The 15880-nt window shown below is 40.0% G+C and overlaps 1 protein-coding gene across 3 annotated transcripts in view; it reads right to left on the bottom strand.

The window, feature by feature from the left end:
- Positions 1-15880, bottom strand: part of FLT1 (fms related receptor tyrosine kinase 1) — a 173411-nt gene that overhangs the window by 145648 nt on the left and 11883 nt on the right. For all 3 annotated transcript variants that reach the window (XM_036917340.2, XM_036917341.2, XM_036917342.2), the window contains exons 2-3: positions 2634-2730; positions 1995-2221 (exon numbers count right to left, since the gene is read on the bottom strand). In XM_036917340.2, the coding sequence (XP_036773235.2) occupies positions 1995-2221; positions 2634-2730 (324 nt within the window). The remainder of the gene's footprint in view (positions 1-1994; positions 2222-2633; positions 2731-15880) is intronic.

The raw sequence follows: 15880 nt of genomic DNA, 5'->3' as shown, positions 1-15880 counted from the left end.
TTATGATGTGCTAGGCACTGTGCTAGGAAGGCAGATTGCAGATAAAAGTAATTAAGGCAGATATGGACCTTGTCCTCATTGGACGTAGATTAACAATTGACTTTACACCCGAAATAATCGTTGTTTACCAGATCTGCACTGTTGTATACTTGAAGTGGAAATAATTCTAAATATGTAAGTTTCTCTCCTATTAAAAAAAGAGATTGAAGAAGATGGGTTCTGTACTCTCTATCTACTGGCTCCATAAACCCATGAAATCTATTGAATAGTGCAGGAGTTAAAGATGATAGCTCAATGTTATTTTTATAGACAAATAGTTGGTCTTCTTGTATTCATTTAAGTTGATCCAAGTTTGATCTGATAAATCCATAGGTGAAAGTTTTAATGAGAATCTCAGTATGAATGAATTACCCCCCATCCACCCTTCCCTAGAGACACAGCAATAAAAGTGGTTTTTTTTTTCCTTCACAAGTGCCAGAAAGAACGTAACACAGTATTTGGAACTAGAAATAGAGAACAGATGGCTGAATATATGACTTTTTCTACCACTATCAAAGTTGGCATCTGCCTTCTCCCTGAACTGCAAAAATACCTCTGAAAGTCTTTTTCCTTAAGTATCTCTGAAAGTGTATGCCTTCCCCACCCTGCCTCATTTCCTGCCTGCTGCCCTTACTTCCTTCCTAGGATGTGGGCTGACTTCCCCAAGCAAAGATCCCTGGCCTTCTTCCTCCTCTTATTTTTAAGTGGGCTGATTGCATTCCTGTGATGGCAAGCTGCTGGGAAGTCGGCGTCTCCTGCAGTTACCTAATCTCTGGAAAAAATGCAAAATGTAAAAGCAGGAGTTTGGAGGAGCAGGGACAGAAAAGTGGCTCGGTCTAAACTGGACTGATCAAAGCTGAAAGGATGCTCCTGTCAGTATCATACAACTGTTGCTACTGTCTCCTACGACTAATCCTGAATCTCGGTAATTACATTTCACGCACAAGTAAAACATTGCCTAGCTGCCTTATTTCAGGAACTAAAAAAGAATCCTGCCAGAAACGTCATCTGTTGTACTGCCTCCAGTGCAAAGACCCAGTGCTTTCACTCACCAGGAGATAGACCCTCCGTGTATCTGTGAGGCTATTGATACTGATGGTTGGTTGGTTGGTTTTTTAACTGGATTTTGTGCTGAGGAACCTACTGATTTAGCGTTATGTTCTCCAGGGCCTTACTTTTTTGAAATCCCTCTCAACAAGTTTTGGAAACTGGATCGAAATAAATAAAGAAGAACAAACTGGCAGGCTATTTTTCTTATTTTTTCTTGGGATCCATTTCTATCATCAATTTCCCTAAGGACTCTGTCTTTTGTCCCTTTGAATATCATCAGTTAGTTCAGTTGCGCATTCTCTAAGGAGGGAATGGTACCATAAAAATTGTAACTGAGGGATTTTTACCATTTGTCCTTTCCACTCTACCATGGCACATGCCATCTCTTATGCCATTCATTATATAATACTTGCTTAACGAACATGAAGCAATACATCAGCAACCAGAGCCAGTTGTATAACATTCAGGAGACATTAGCAACATTACATTTGTGAATTTAGTGAAAGAACAATATTTTACCATTCTAATATATAAGAGAATGCAGTTGTTAGGATAAAAATTCTTGTATTCTACTTCGGGCTTGTCATTCATTAGGCAGTAGAGCCAAAACTTTTCATTCATTCATTCATTCACTCATCCAACTATATGGCCAGACACTGTTGTATGTGCTATGAATATAGTGGTGAACGACACAGACAAGTCTCTGCCATACCATCAGCTGACTGGTCCTTGAAAATCTGGTTGGCATTGCCACTCAAGAGATGCATTAGAAATGCATCCCACAATTTTCTATGAGTAGGGTAGAGTCTCTTTCCTGGCCCATTTCTTTCACACTCACTTGAAAATCCCCATTTCCAAACCACTGCAAACTACAGTAAACAGAATGTAGAAAATGGAAGTCTTACCATTAATAAATATATAGATGGTAGACTCTGTTTTCTTCTTCTTTGAGGCAGGCGTAGAAAGGTATTTGCAGCTATAGAATCCAGTGTGGTTTGCCTGGGCCGTGTTCAAGGTCAAAGTACTACAGAACTGCTTGCCGTTCCTTCCACAGGCAGACTTAGTTACACTCAGCCTTTTGCTTTCCTTACTCACAGTTTCAGGCAAAGACCAAGAATGGGCTGCTTCCCCCCTGCAATTGCAGATAAGAAAACAAAGCACAATTACGGGGCTGGGGCCAGCTCCTAAGCATCCATTTCATTAGGAAGTGCTATTCTGGGTCCTTTCTTAAGTGTGGCCATTTTTTTTCTTTACAGAGAAGCAACATTTTTAGAAAAGCATTTAAACAACTCAGAATTGGGTTACAAAAGATGCAAAAATGTTCAGGGCCTCCCTTTGCTGTTTCCCCTTGAATGAGTCTCTCCTAGCTGAATCACCCTCCTTGTGAAACTAGATACATGTGATGGCTTGCACTTTTGCAGATCACAAGAGATCACTGAAGTCCCCGCTTTTCTACTGTGAGGGGTGACCATCCTACTCTGCCAGGGAATGAGTTGCCTTAAGAAAAGCAACTGGATTACCCCCAAACCAACATACTCACTTACCTGCATTTGAGATACAGTGTCTGGCCTGCTTGCATGACGTGCTGGGAGCCTTTTAAACTCAGCTCAGGACCTTTTAATTTTGAACCTGAACTAGAACCTAGAAAACAAATTTTAGAAATGTATTATTTTCAAATTGCCCTCTCATCTTCTTTTTCTTTAAGTTCTATCTTTCCACAACCAAAACTTTTCATCTTTAACTTATTTGCATATGCAAAAATTTCTAGTATAATTTTCCCTTATACATCTAGTAAAAATTTCTCTTAATTCACAAATTTTTTTGTAGTCCAAGCCTTGCCCATGAATATGAATATCCTTTTATACCAAATGATCTAGATAATAACCCCAAACTCATTAATTTAGTACATTAATAGATTCATACATGGTTCAAAATGCAACTCTATTAAGAAGACATAATATCATCAAAAAATCAGCATCAAATGTCAGTGTCATCCAAAATATTATTTCTAATGGTGAACTTTTACCACTGTGGGTCATCCCATCACACAGACCTGTCTAATTTTTTTTTTTTTTCTGAATACAAAGTATAGAAAATTTCCTGCATTCTAGACATAGTTCAGTCACTAGTTGAGCCATGATATTTTGGGCAAGTCATATCTCTTTCTGAACTAGTTTCCTCATTTGGAAAACTAATTATGGGATCAGAATCAGTTTTAGAAATCATTTGGTTTGTCTTACATAATCTCCAAGTTCCCTCTGTAATGGTACAGAAAAAGGGAACTACTCACCGGTACGTGACATTGGACAAGCATAACTCATGGGGACCGCTGTGAGATGCTGAAGCGAGCTATGCCAACTGCCTTAAAATCTCCATGTCCTTATGCAGCACAGTGACAACACCCATGCCAGTGACCCGCTGTGTGGCCCTGGCCAAGTCACCTCTGTCTCCAGGTCTCAGGTCTCGATAACCTTAGATCTCTCACTCTGCATTTCTGACATCTCCAGTCCCAGGATTCTCTGCACCTCTAGTACTATAGAGGTTGACCTTTTCCTGAAGGTCACATTGACTAATCAAAATAAATACCCATAAGGGTCTCTCCCACCTCCTCCTTCCCTGCCATCCTCTGCTTACCACCCCCCACCCCCCACCGTGTCCCCCTCCTCCTGGGCTTCCCCCTTCTGAGGCAGCTTCAATGCCTGATCAATAGAGATCCGAGGGCCCCAGGTTAGCAGGTATAGAGGTGGTGGAAGGAAAGGGAAGTCTTTGGAGCCAAGCTGAGGGAATATTTTTTATTCAAAAAATAGGTTTATGCAGTGGAATTCAAGACAGAAGACTGGGCTGAATGGCCCTCTAGGTTTTCATGTTCGATGCTGACTGTGAGATGAGACGTACGTGTCAAATTCCACGGTTAAGCCCAGCAGTGCTCTCTAGTGTTTATCTCGGGTGGTAGTGTCTCAAAGAAAACTAGACTCCGTTAAAAGATCTGCATCTGAAGCTTAATTTCTCCATTTACTAGCGCATATAAGTATGGCCTCGGCAGTACTTAATTGTTGGTCCTTGGTAGCGCTGTGTGTAAAACTGGACAACCCGTCGCCTACCTCCCTGGCGTGGTGTGTGGATTCAGCGTCATCTGCGTGGTGGGCACGCTGCCTGGTCTGTGGCAGTTGCCCACTGACACTGACACCCTGCAGAATCGCTTCCCCTGATTCCTGTCCGAGAATAGTTTGTTGGGTATGTAATTGCAAAGATATTCAATTAACACTACCTGTTTCTCTGGTATTGCCAGTAATATAAATTAACACTTTAAAAGTAATTTTTATATACAATAAGTCCTGGTAGCAAGTTATTACTAGAAAAAAATGGCTCAATACTAACTAACTTATATGCAAAGCACTGTTTCATATAGCTCCAATTGGTCTATCAAAACAACCCCATAGAAACAAGCCAACCCCTTCAGGTAACTAGGGAAACTTGCTGCAATTTACTCATCTTTCCAAGTTTCCTGAGGCAACATGGAGCTCCAACTCAGTGATCCACAGGAACACTAGGTTTTTCTAAAGCCACAGCCAGCAACTGATGACACTAGCTCTGAACAATGTCCAGGCTAGAATAGCTTCTGCCCTTATTTATGGCATGGACCTCTGGGAATTTAATTGAGCAATTGTTCAATGTGCTAGAAAAGATCCAGCCAAAGTTTCTGCAGAAAATTCTGGCATCACTTACATGTACCTCTATGGTCTGTGTGGATACGATGACCTTTCTTATCCAGGAGAAGCCATGGAGAAGAAGCCTCCCTTTTCACAATGTGATGGGAATCCCACTGCCTGTTATTTTGGTTTCCAAATTGTGTGAATCTTTATCCACACCATAGAACACCTGTCCTCCTGACCCTCATTAGTAAGACCTTTGACCTCAAAGAACCATCCAAATCACAGCCGAGACAAATGCTATACAGAGAAGATGCCTTAAAGAATATGCCATTTGCACTCTTTATTCCATCCTCGAACAGGAGGGACACAACATAACTGAGTGGTTAAAGAGACACTGAGGAAAAAACAGGGTTATTGGAAAGTTTAGGGGCAAAATGCTAAGAAAGTACTTTGCTATACAATTTGTCTCCACTAACACCAGTGAATTTTGCACTTGGAATGAGGAAGCTAAATAAAGGTAGTCGATTAAAACAGAGGAAGGGAGAAATATAAGGAAGCTATTTCCAAGCAACTAGACAATTCAAGTGCATCACCATTCTTCAGTTACAGGGAAGCAGAATCTCATAAAGATTACTGGAGATGCCAAGACTACACAGAGTTTAACAGGAAAACTAATAAGGAAAAAGGAAAGTGAAATATTTATTTCTTGAATGCTCTGAAATCACATTGGTCTTAAAACATTTCTTTGAGGCAGTTTAATGCCATACACCTACCCGAATAATGAAGACCTAACTAGCATGTTTTGAGTGTCTACCATATGTCACTCTCTCCCCCTCAGCAGTGATATAGATGTGACTATGTACAAGTACATGTACAGGACATTGTCACGCCGGCCACAAATCGGCTTGCTCTTCTCAGTGAGCAGCTCAGAGGCACACTTGCCGTCTAGAAACACATCCACAGGAGGCTTCATGTCCAAGGGTACAGGGCTCTTATTTAACAAGGGTTCTCCCATGGTGAAGCTAGGGACCAGACGGGGACCACAACTTCCCACTGTTTGCCATGGTAGCCGAGAAGTCTGGTTTAAGAGAACTTTGGTCCCCTCAGTGAACGAGGTGGTCTGTGAACTACTGTTTCATCAAAGTCAACCACAACATTCAGTTGTCCCTCCTTATCCTCAGCGGATACACTCCAAGACCCCAGTTTAGGACACATTCCTGAAATCCCAGATAGTATCGAACCCTACAGATACTATGTTTTTTTCCTGTACATATGTACCTATAATGAAGTTTAATATGTTACGTAGGCACAGTAACAGGTTAGCGACAATAACTCCTAAGAAAATGAAACAGTTATAACGATAAGCTGTAATAAAAGTTACGTGAATGTAGTCTTTCTCAAAATCTTCTTTACTGTACTCACCATTCTTCATGTGATGACGTGAGATGTTAAAATGCCTGCATGATGAGATGAAGTGAGGTGAATGATGTAGGCACTGTGACATAGCATTAGGCTACTATTGATCTTCTGGCGGTACATCAGAAGAACAGTTCATTGAAACACAGTTCATTGAAACCATGAAAAGCAGATCTACAGATATGGGGGGGGGACCCCTGTAATCCCCACAGGAAAAAGAATCTCCTTATATCAGGACAATTATGATATAAGTAAAACAATACCAACACCTTAATGCAGAAGGAAATGGGCTTTATCATGAGCTCCTTTATTAGAAAGAAATGTATTTTTTATGATCAAGCAGTGTGGGCTGGTAGCATTACAAACCAGCATATGTACATGGATTTATGTGAGCATTGAGACGTTGCATTGTTCTTTTCTAATATTGTCTTCATTGTTTGTCTGCTCTGTATTATCTGGAAGGTGGAGAGAGAATAGAGTTTGCTGACACTTTAACAAAAATCCCTTTTCTCCCCACATGTGGAACCTCTGGTGGGAAACCAATACACAAACTATTGTTCTAAATGGCCACCCTCCATTCCCCACCTTTATTTCATTAGGCAAAAAGGAATGCTTTCTTTGACTTCACTGGGAAGAGCGAGTGAAATTTCAAGTAAAGAATGGCTTTCTCTTACAATCAAATCCAGAGCACAAGCAGTTGAGACTCTCTCTTCAAAGATGCTGAGCTGGCTACGAAGAGAGAAATCCCACAAGAGGTCATTATCAACCATACAGCCTTGCTGGTCACTTTTAAGACTGAGAGATGACTTGTAGTTAAGTCTGACGAAAAGTATCTTTAGGAAACAGTTATTTTTACTGATCTAAGTAAAAACAGCATTCTTACTAGCTGAAGGCAACTTCAAGACAAGGCCCTGAGCTCCTCTTCCTTCCACATGCCACCCTTTGCCTCTACTATATTGGTATCAAAGGGTTTTTCTCTGTAAGAAGGGGCCTTATTCAAATTCAAATCATAAAACATCTCTTCTTCCCATTTTTGAAGTTTATAGTCATTAATCTCCCCAGCTCCACTACTAACTAGCTCTGTGTGGCTGTGGGCATGTCACTTTAAGCCTCAGATTCTCCGTCTGCCAACAGAGGGGGCCAGATTTAGATTTTTGCAATCCCATCACCCTAAAAATTCTGTAGTCCTGAGATCATAGTAACTAATATCAATGTACAAGTTAGAAATCACATTTAAAAATACTTATGACTCCAAGAAGGGCCTAGAGATTACCAAAGGGGAAGGGTGTGGGAGGGCGGGTGGGGAGGGAGGGAGAAGGGGATTGAGGGGTACTATGCTTAGTACACATGGTGTGGGGGGGGGTCACGGGGAAGACAGTGCAGCACAGAGAAGGCAAATAGTGACTCTGTGGCATCTTACTACACTGATGGACAGTGACTGCAATGGGGTGTGGGTGGAGACTTGATAATATGGGTAAATATAGTAACCACATTGTTTTTTCATGTAAAACGTTCATAAGAGTGTATATCAATAATACCTTAATAAAAAAATACTTAAGACTAATAAAAAGACAACTCAATAAAAATACAGACAAAAGATCCAACGTCTGTACATTTTCCCAAAGATTTATAAAAGGCCAATAAGCACATGAAAAGATGCTGGACTGTCGATAGTCATCAGGAAAATGCAAATCAAAAAACCACAGCGACATACCACTTCATATCCACTAGAAGAGCCTAAAGAAAAGGACACACACTAACAAGTGCTGGTGAGGATGAGGAGAGATTGGAGCCCTGATATAATGCTGGATCACATAACAATACAACCACTTTGGAAAATAGTCTGGCAGTTCCTCAAATGGTTAAACAGAGGCTAAACATATGACCCAGCAAGTCCACTCCTCGATATCTGCACCCAAGAGAACTAAAAACATACGTCTGCATAAAAACTTGTACACAAATGTCCCACATTACTCATAATAGCCAAAAGTGGAAACAACCCACATATTCATCAGTGATGACCAGTAATATGCAGCATAGCCACATAACGGAATATTATTTGGCAACAAGAAGGAATGGAGTACTGATACGTGCTACAACATAGATGACCCTTGAAAACGTCATGCTGGTACACACAGAGATGAGGCCATGTGAACACACAGAGAGATGCTGGCTGACTACAAGCCACAGACAGAGACCTCAGGACAAACCAAACATGCTGATAACTTAAGCTTGGTCTTACAGTCTCCAGAACCATGAGAAAGTAAACTTCTGTTATTTATAAAAATAAAAACATTATGCTAAGTGAAAGTCACAGAAGGCCACATAGTATATGATTCAATTTATGGGAAATGTCCAGAGTAGGCAAATCTATGGCGACAGAAAGTAGATTAGCGGCTGCCAGGTGCTGGGGAAAGAGGGGTATGGCGCATGGCTGTAAAGGTATGGGGTTTCTTTTCAGGGTGATAAAAATGTTCTAAAATTAGATAGTGGCAATATTGTCACAACTCTGAATATATTTAAAAACCACGGAATTATACAATTTAAAATGGTGAATTCCTTTATATGTGGATTTCATCTCAATAGAGCTGTTATAAAAAGATAAACTTATGACTAAAGTAATCAGAGTTAAGTGGAAGGCCTAGAATTTTGAGCTGTTTTGAAGTTTGTTACCATATATCATGCCATCCATGTTAATTTTATACTAACTGCCTTTCTAGCTTAAAGCTATAGGAGGCTGATTTTAGAGAAATAATTCTTTCCTTCATATTCAATAACTTCTCTATTTATACATTAGAAGTTTTGTAAACATGTTGCAAAAAACTCAGTTTCCCCAAATTACAATTTTTAAAATGTGACTTAACATTGATTTTGATTTGTTTCTAACTGCGTGTTTTAATTTTAACTACATAAGTTGGAATTTCAACAAACTGAGTCACACTGATAATTAAGTTGCTAGAGCTCTGTAAAGAAACCTATTGGTGTTCCCTTTTATATTAAAATCATTGGTTTCTAATTTGTTTTTAACCCAAAGCTTTGTATATTACATTTATTTCAAAGGAGATACATCTGTCTTTGATTTTGCAAACTGTGTTTTCAATAGTACATAATCCTACATGATAAATGACCTTTTTTATCTATATATAAATCCCCAAGTGTCGTGTTTCTAAAATCTGATTTTAAGACCACGAGACTTTACCAAGGTTGTGTGGGGTTAAACATAATTCATAATGAAAGAATATTCTCTCCTCAAGATGTAGGTTATTAAACACTTAAGCCACACAGACAATCTCGTAGAATCTTTTTGATTGGTGGCAAGTGTGGGAGAAAGGTTAAGAATGCAATTACAGATGAACCGTATTTCCAGAAACTATCAAAATTTTTGTCCAAGATGCTAATTCCTACAGGGCTGTAGTACTTAATAAAAAGTTAAATCTTGGCCTTAACCTCTGTGCCCTGCCTCTGTTAAAGCATTTCTCATATAATATGAAGTGCACGTTATAACCAGATGCACTGATGAGTCCATCTTCCCTAAATTAAGACCACAGCTAAGCTGACAGTCCCCACACTTTGATGGAGGGCATTGTAATGTGCATTTTTCTCTCGCTTCCAGCAAGACAGAGAGATCCCAGAGGGCTCATGTTTCATCTGCCAACAGACTAAATCCAAGATGGGAAAGCCATGGGAATTTGTAACTTAAGTCCCACCATTAGCCATCATATTAGTTTTTAGAAGGTCATTCCCCCCAAAAAACAACTGGCCTTAAATCAAGGAAGAACCTAAAGAAATGAAAGGATGGTTACATAAATACTTGCACACGTACATATCTACCTACTCGTGTGCACAGTTTTCTCTCTGTGAAAACAGGAGTTTGTATTAGGTGACTGTAGAAATGAAACAGGTTTTTGATATGTGTGTTTTAATTGCATACTTGATTCTCATAGGCATAGGGAATGCTCTTTCCAGGCTAGGATTTGGAAATTGACTTGTATTCAGCAATAACATGAAGCTCCAACTCACTGTGGACTAATCTCTTACGTGGATAAGATTATCTGTGACTTTTAGATGGACAAATATAAGCTATTATAGATTAGGGTAATTGTTATTGATCTTTGGGTCCACAAAGGACTGACTGTTTAGCTGCTGTCCAGCAGCAATACATTTGATTTGTGGACAGTTGGTAGTCCCAGGGACTTGCTTGTCTTTTATATTATGTGAAATTCATTATTTTACCTCAAGGACCCACTAAAAGAAGTCACTGGCTTCTTGCTTTAGGGTTTTGCTATTCTAAGGAACCCAGATCATTAGATTCTAAAGGTGAAGCATCTGATCCCCATGCCTTAATAGAACATATAAAATACTTATTTATACAGCATTCATGTCTTGAATTCAGGTGTAAGAGAACAAGTGAAAAAATTATGCAAATGTTCAATTTCAGCCATTACCATTGGTATTACACTATAGATACATTTGAGTAATACTGCTGTAATTTGTCTGTTTTAAAGCTTACAATTCATGTTTCGATTGTCCCTCAACGAAATCCATAAATAGTTTTTGCAGTGCATGGTGCAAAGAACACCACACTTGTAGTCACTGAAGTGGCTGAGGTTTAAAATAATCAGAACTTGGACAGTCTTCATTCCAGCCATGCGTGAGTTATTGACTGTATTCATCTTTCCTTAAACTTTATAAAAGAAAAAATTCCAGGTGGTTTAAGATGTTCACCAAGAGAAGAGTGCTCTAAAACAATCGACATTCCTACTATCAGTGTTTACGAGGGCTGTGTCTTCAGTGTACATCGCTGAGTTTTTTACTTGACACTGGCTTCTCAGAGGTCACGTTTTAACCAAGGGCACATTCATTTGTCATGAGGCCTGTCACCAGGCCACCATCAGGGGCCTACCCTCCCGATGACCTGGGCGATGCACAGCTCCTCCTCATGTGACATCATGGGCAGTTCAGGTTGGTCAGTGAGAAGTCTGCTGCTGACTGAGGAGTTACCTTTTTTCTAAAAATGCTCTTCCCCCACATCGCTGTTCTTTTATTGAATAAGTTCAAAAACCACCTCAATAGAGCTGTCTAACAACCTGTCATTTCACCTGGCCATAGGATGTCATAGAAGTTATCTGAGCTGCCTGGGGCAAGGGTCGAGCTCTGGTTGGCAGGGCAGGAGATGCAGCTCTGAAAGGACTCCGTGGAGAAGTCTGCTAGACCTTCATCCGGTTATGCAAATGGAGGTGAACACAACACACCAACTTAACACACAAAAGTTGTACAGAGGAAGGTTTCATTTGTTAGGCAGGGCTTGGACACGGCTGTTTCTCTATCAACAGCCGGAGAAGCATTACATTTGAAGCATACACTGGCCTCCCATCCCCCGCCACTCCGCCCCACCCCAGCCTATGTCCTTATCCAAAGTTGCTGTTCAGGACTGCGGGGAAATGGGCCCTAATATCATCTGGTGTCGGCTGGATCGTAATCACCTGTAGTGTTATGCTGTTTCTCGTGTTGGTCACAAGTTATTTCAGGCAGGAATATATTAATTTTCAGGTTATGAGCACCTGAAAAAGAGATGCTCAGTAATGGGTCAATTTTGATAACAACACATGCGATACAGACAAGATTAAATATGCAACACTGGGCTTAATGGAAGTAACCCTTTCGCCAATTGCTGCAGCCCCTTTAGAACCATAGTGCTATGAAACAGTCCAGTTTCATGGCAGCGACAGAATGCTTGGAGCTGAAAGAGCATTTGGATAGAGTTGCATTATTGGGAATAGTAGCAACATTAATAAAAATGCTCGAACCTCCTTAACGTTACTCTTCTGATCTTCTGATCTCTGCATTGCTTAGGAATACAAGTTTCAGTTCCACCAAAGGTATCTTCTCTATTCTTTTTTTATAAACAATTATTAGTCTGGAAGCCTAGTACAGACCCCAATTTAAAATCTAAAGTTTTCCTATTCTATATGGTATTAAGGATTATAGTCTGGTCTATCACCAAATATTTTACCAAATACTCTATGCCCACTATTGCTCATTGCCAAAGTTCCAGGCGTCCATGGATATGATGACATCAGGTGTCCAAATTTCATGGACATGTTACTTACGTGGATCCCTGTGGGTTCCCTTAGGAAGGAAAGCGTCACAGAGAAGGTCTGGGAAATATTTTACCCATTCATTATAGGGGCTTGCCATATAATGGTCAAAGCGTAGAACAGGAATTGAACTTTAAAATTTTAGTTTAGTCACTGCTTATAACCTGTCATATAACACAGATCATCTTCAGATTTAGATACAGTTCTTTCTGGAAAAAAATGTGAATATATCGTGGAGCTGTATGTTGTGATACTATTCAGTAACCATAAAAACTGCATTGTGCTGAAGTTTTAATTTTGAATCCAAAATAATGCCTTAAAGTTTTCCAAAAATAAAATGAAGAAGGAAGGCTACCTAGCAAGCAGGCAGGCAGGCAAGTGTGTATGTACCTTAATGCTCCAGCTATGCCTACCAGAAAAAGCCAAAATCGGTATGATAGCGAACCCAATGTTTCACCTTTACAATCTGTTACAGATAACGAAACAATGCCATTTGCTTTGCATATAAAAATAGGGAAAAAATAAAATGAGTTTGGAAGGCTGTGTGATAAAGTTCTTATGTTGCTTAAGCTTAGATGATGAAGTCTCAACTATATAGAAAACTTGTTCCTGGAGTGCTATAGACCACAGACTGTAAAGGAGGCACTTTATAAATCCACTCACTAAGAGGAAAGTTGAGAGATCTCTCTCTTTATAACCAACAATATATATAACCTTCTGACCCCTGAGATTTAATGGCCAAGAGTGTGCAATAAAGTTATCCATCATAGGGGCATGGAGTTTTTGAAAGCTACGCTAGCATACTTTCTAAGGCTCATTAAACACTATTCTTGACTATTGTGTTTCTGTTGTCAAAATCAGTTTCCTCCTAAATTAAACAATTTGAAATACAATTGCTTTCATTACACATATTCTGGAGACAATGGGATGGGCATGTAGACTGAACTGTTCTTTTTAATTCTGGTTTCCTTTCATTTTCATGTTTTCTTAAGACTCAGTTTACATTGTGAATATTTGTAATATCTGTGCCTTCCTAATATTTTATGAACTTAAAAAAAAAAAATCTTATCTCAGATAGAATTAATGTTATACAAGTTTTGATGAAAGCCCAGGATCTGGAAGGGAAAGTAATCTATTAAAAGCAGTATCCTGAAGTATCTCAGTTTTTAAAGAAATAATTGACTGAATGCTCTTCTCTCACTCCAGTATGTGATAAGAAGGCCTTCCTTACAAATATCCATGAAGACTTTAAAGTTATCTGTCCCCCAAACCTGGAGAATATCAGTTTTAATTCTCAGGTCCTTTTTACTCATATACTTTCATTAACCTATCTAGAACTTTGTTTCTAGAATTAGCATTTTTTATATAATTCAAGAGCTCACATCTCTGATGGAAGAAAAAGTAAAACAAAACACCAATTTCTATCACCATTTGGCCATCAACCTAACGGGCTTTAAAATAGCTTACGAGACAGTTCATTCTAAGGACAAGACCAAAACCACTAAGTAGAAGTTATATAAGACCAGAAAGAAGAGCTCTGTGGGGAGGTAGGAAGGTCCCCAATACTGGAGCTGTCCCCACAAAGTCAAACCACCAACTCCCCAAGAAGAGACAGAAGCACTGGGTAAGGGTTGGGCTCCCACCGTGATTCCAGGAGCCTGGGGATTCTTCCTCACTGAGCTATTCTTTTTGTCCCTCTTTAATGCCTGCCAACCCTGGTTTATTTCCTACTACATTCCTGATACGACCCCTTCCTCTCATATCTCACCTCGTTGATTTCTCTGATCTTCAACCTTAGCATTTAGTCTTCCAGAAAAAGCCAAAATCGTTATCACAGCAAACTCCATGTTTCACTTCCATACTTCAAACATATGCTAACAGAAGGATACAATACACGACAAACAAGATCACTTTCTTCTAAGTGTTTATAACCGAGGCTGGACAAAAGATAAGTATCTATAGATGTATCTAATTTTATGCTTGTAAGTTACTTGTTATGTAAATATAAAATTATATTTGTGAGTTATCTTAATCAAGTACCAGATGTGAGGAGGCTAACCCAGCCCAGGGCAGGTGGGATGTCCTCTGAGAAGAACAGCGCTGAAGGTAAGATCCGAAGAATGAGTACAGTGTTTGCTAAAGGAAACAATAGGCTCTCTTTCTCCCTCCTTCAAAGACTTTCAAATCTTCAAGCCTTCTAAAGCTTCATCCTTACTTTTTAAAGAGTTGCTTTCTTTTACCAACTACCCTTAATTCTCTTGCTTCTACAACTTTGCTTTCCTTGACCTCTTTGCTGAGAGGAGAAAGCCCTATTGTCTTCTTTTAATGCCCTGGTTTGCACGCGCGCGCGCGCGCGCGCACACACACACACACACACACACACACACAGTGGTTTTTTTTTGGTCTGAGATTTACCTGACTTCACTTAGCACTAGAAAAAAGCCACAAGTGAACATTCTCTAGAAGATATGCTCAGGTCAGGTTGTGTTTTTTGAAATCATGGAAGAGCGTGGGATGCAGCAAGGAGAAAAATAAAAGGGTAGGATGGGCTACATGAGCCTAGACTTAACCTGGCCCTCCCTTCCTCTCTTCTACTGAGCCTGTGCTGCACATGCCCCAGAGCCAACAGGAAGCAGTTTTCAACCCAAGTGTTCATATCCAAGATGAGAAAAACAGTGTGGACAACAACGTTACCTAAAGTTTTGAGACTGTGTTGGTATATCTAGAAATTATGAGTCCCCATCAACTGCCTCTCTCCTGTGCTGTTTGGGAACCTTGACTGGCTGTAAGCATCCCAGCAGGAGGCTTCACCTAAAGGGAAAGTCTCTTGGGAACTATTTCTGAAGTGCTGGGTAGCTAACATCCTCATTCTGAGTCCCGAGTCTAGCTAGATTCAGTTCAGGGGAACACGGGCAGCTCAGTGAACAGGAAAGGGGTTGTCAGAGCCACAGGATGGCCCCACGGGAAGGAGCGGAACATTGCAGATGTGGCAGGAGATTAATTGCCAGTTCTTGGCATATTTCTGCCAACTCCTGCACCTACACACTCACGTAGGCTTTTAGAAGGTGAACCAGTGTGGAACCACAGCTCTTACAAAGGCCTCTGACACCCAGAGAATGGCTGGCAGAGTTTTCATCAATTCAACCAGCATTTATTGAGTAACTACCGTGCGCCAGGCACTGTACTGGATTCACAGCTGAAAAGATGGATCAGGCACAAGTCCTTTCTCTTGAAGGGCTTTCAGCCTTGAGCAGCCTCCCAGGACATGAGTCACTTAGAAGTAGATTAGGCAACTACCAAGAAACGTAGATTATCTAAATCAACAGAGATTACCTCGAAACTATGTATACCTTGTTTTGGAGTATAGGTAGTCACAAATCCTTCACTAAGTGATTAACTTAAGTAAAATTCACAGTTAACCTCACAAAATAAGACACTTATTCACTGATAAACTACAGGACCACAAGTACCACCAGGTTTATACCTTGAGATAAGATATAATGGGTTAACTGATAATGGCTTGAGCACGTTTTAAGTGAATATGTTAAAATGTTCTAAAATAAAAGTCTTCTACCCATGAACTCACACTGGAATTGAACATAAACCTAGAATAATGACAGGTTA

This window comes from Manis pentadactyla, chromosome 2 (assembly GCF_030020395.1).
Source record: "Manis pentadactyla isolate mManPen7 chromosome 2, mManPen7.hap1, whole genome shotgun sequence".
In the NCBI taxonomy this organism is placed as follows: Eukaryota; Metazoa; Chordata; class Mammalia; order Pholidota; family Manidae; genus Manis; species Manis pentadactyla.
This window is presented reverse-complemented; position numbering and strand designations above follow the sequence as displayed.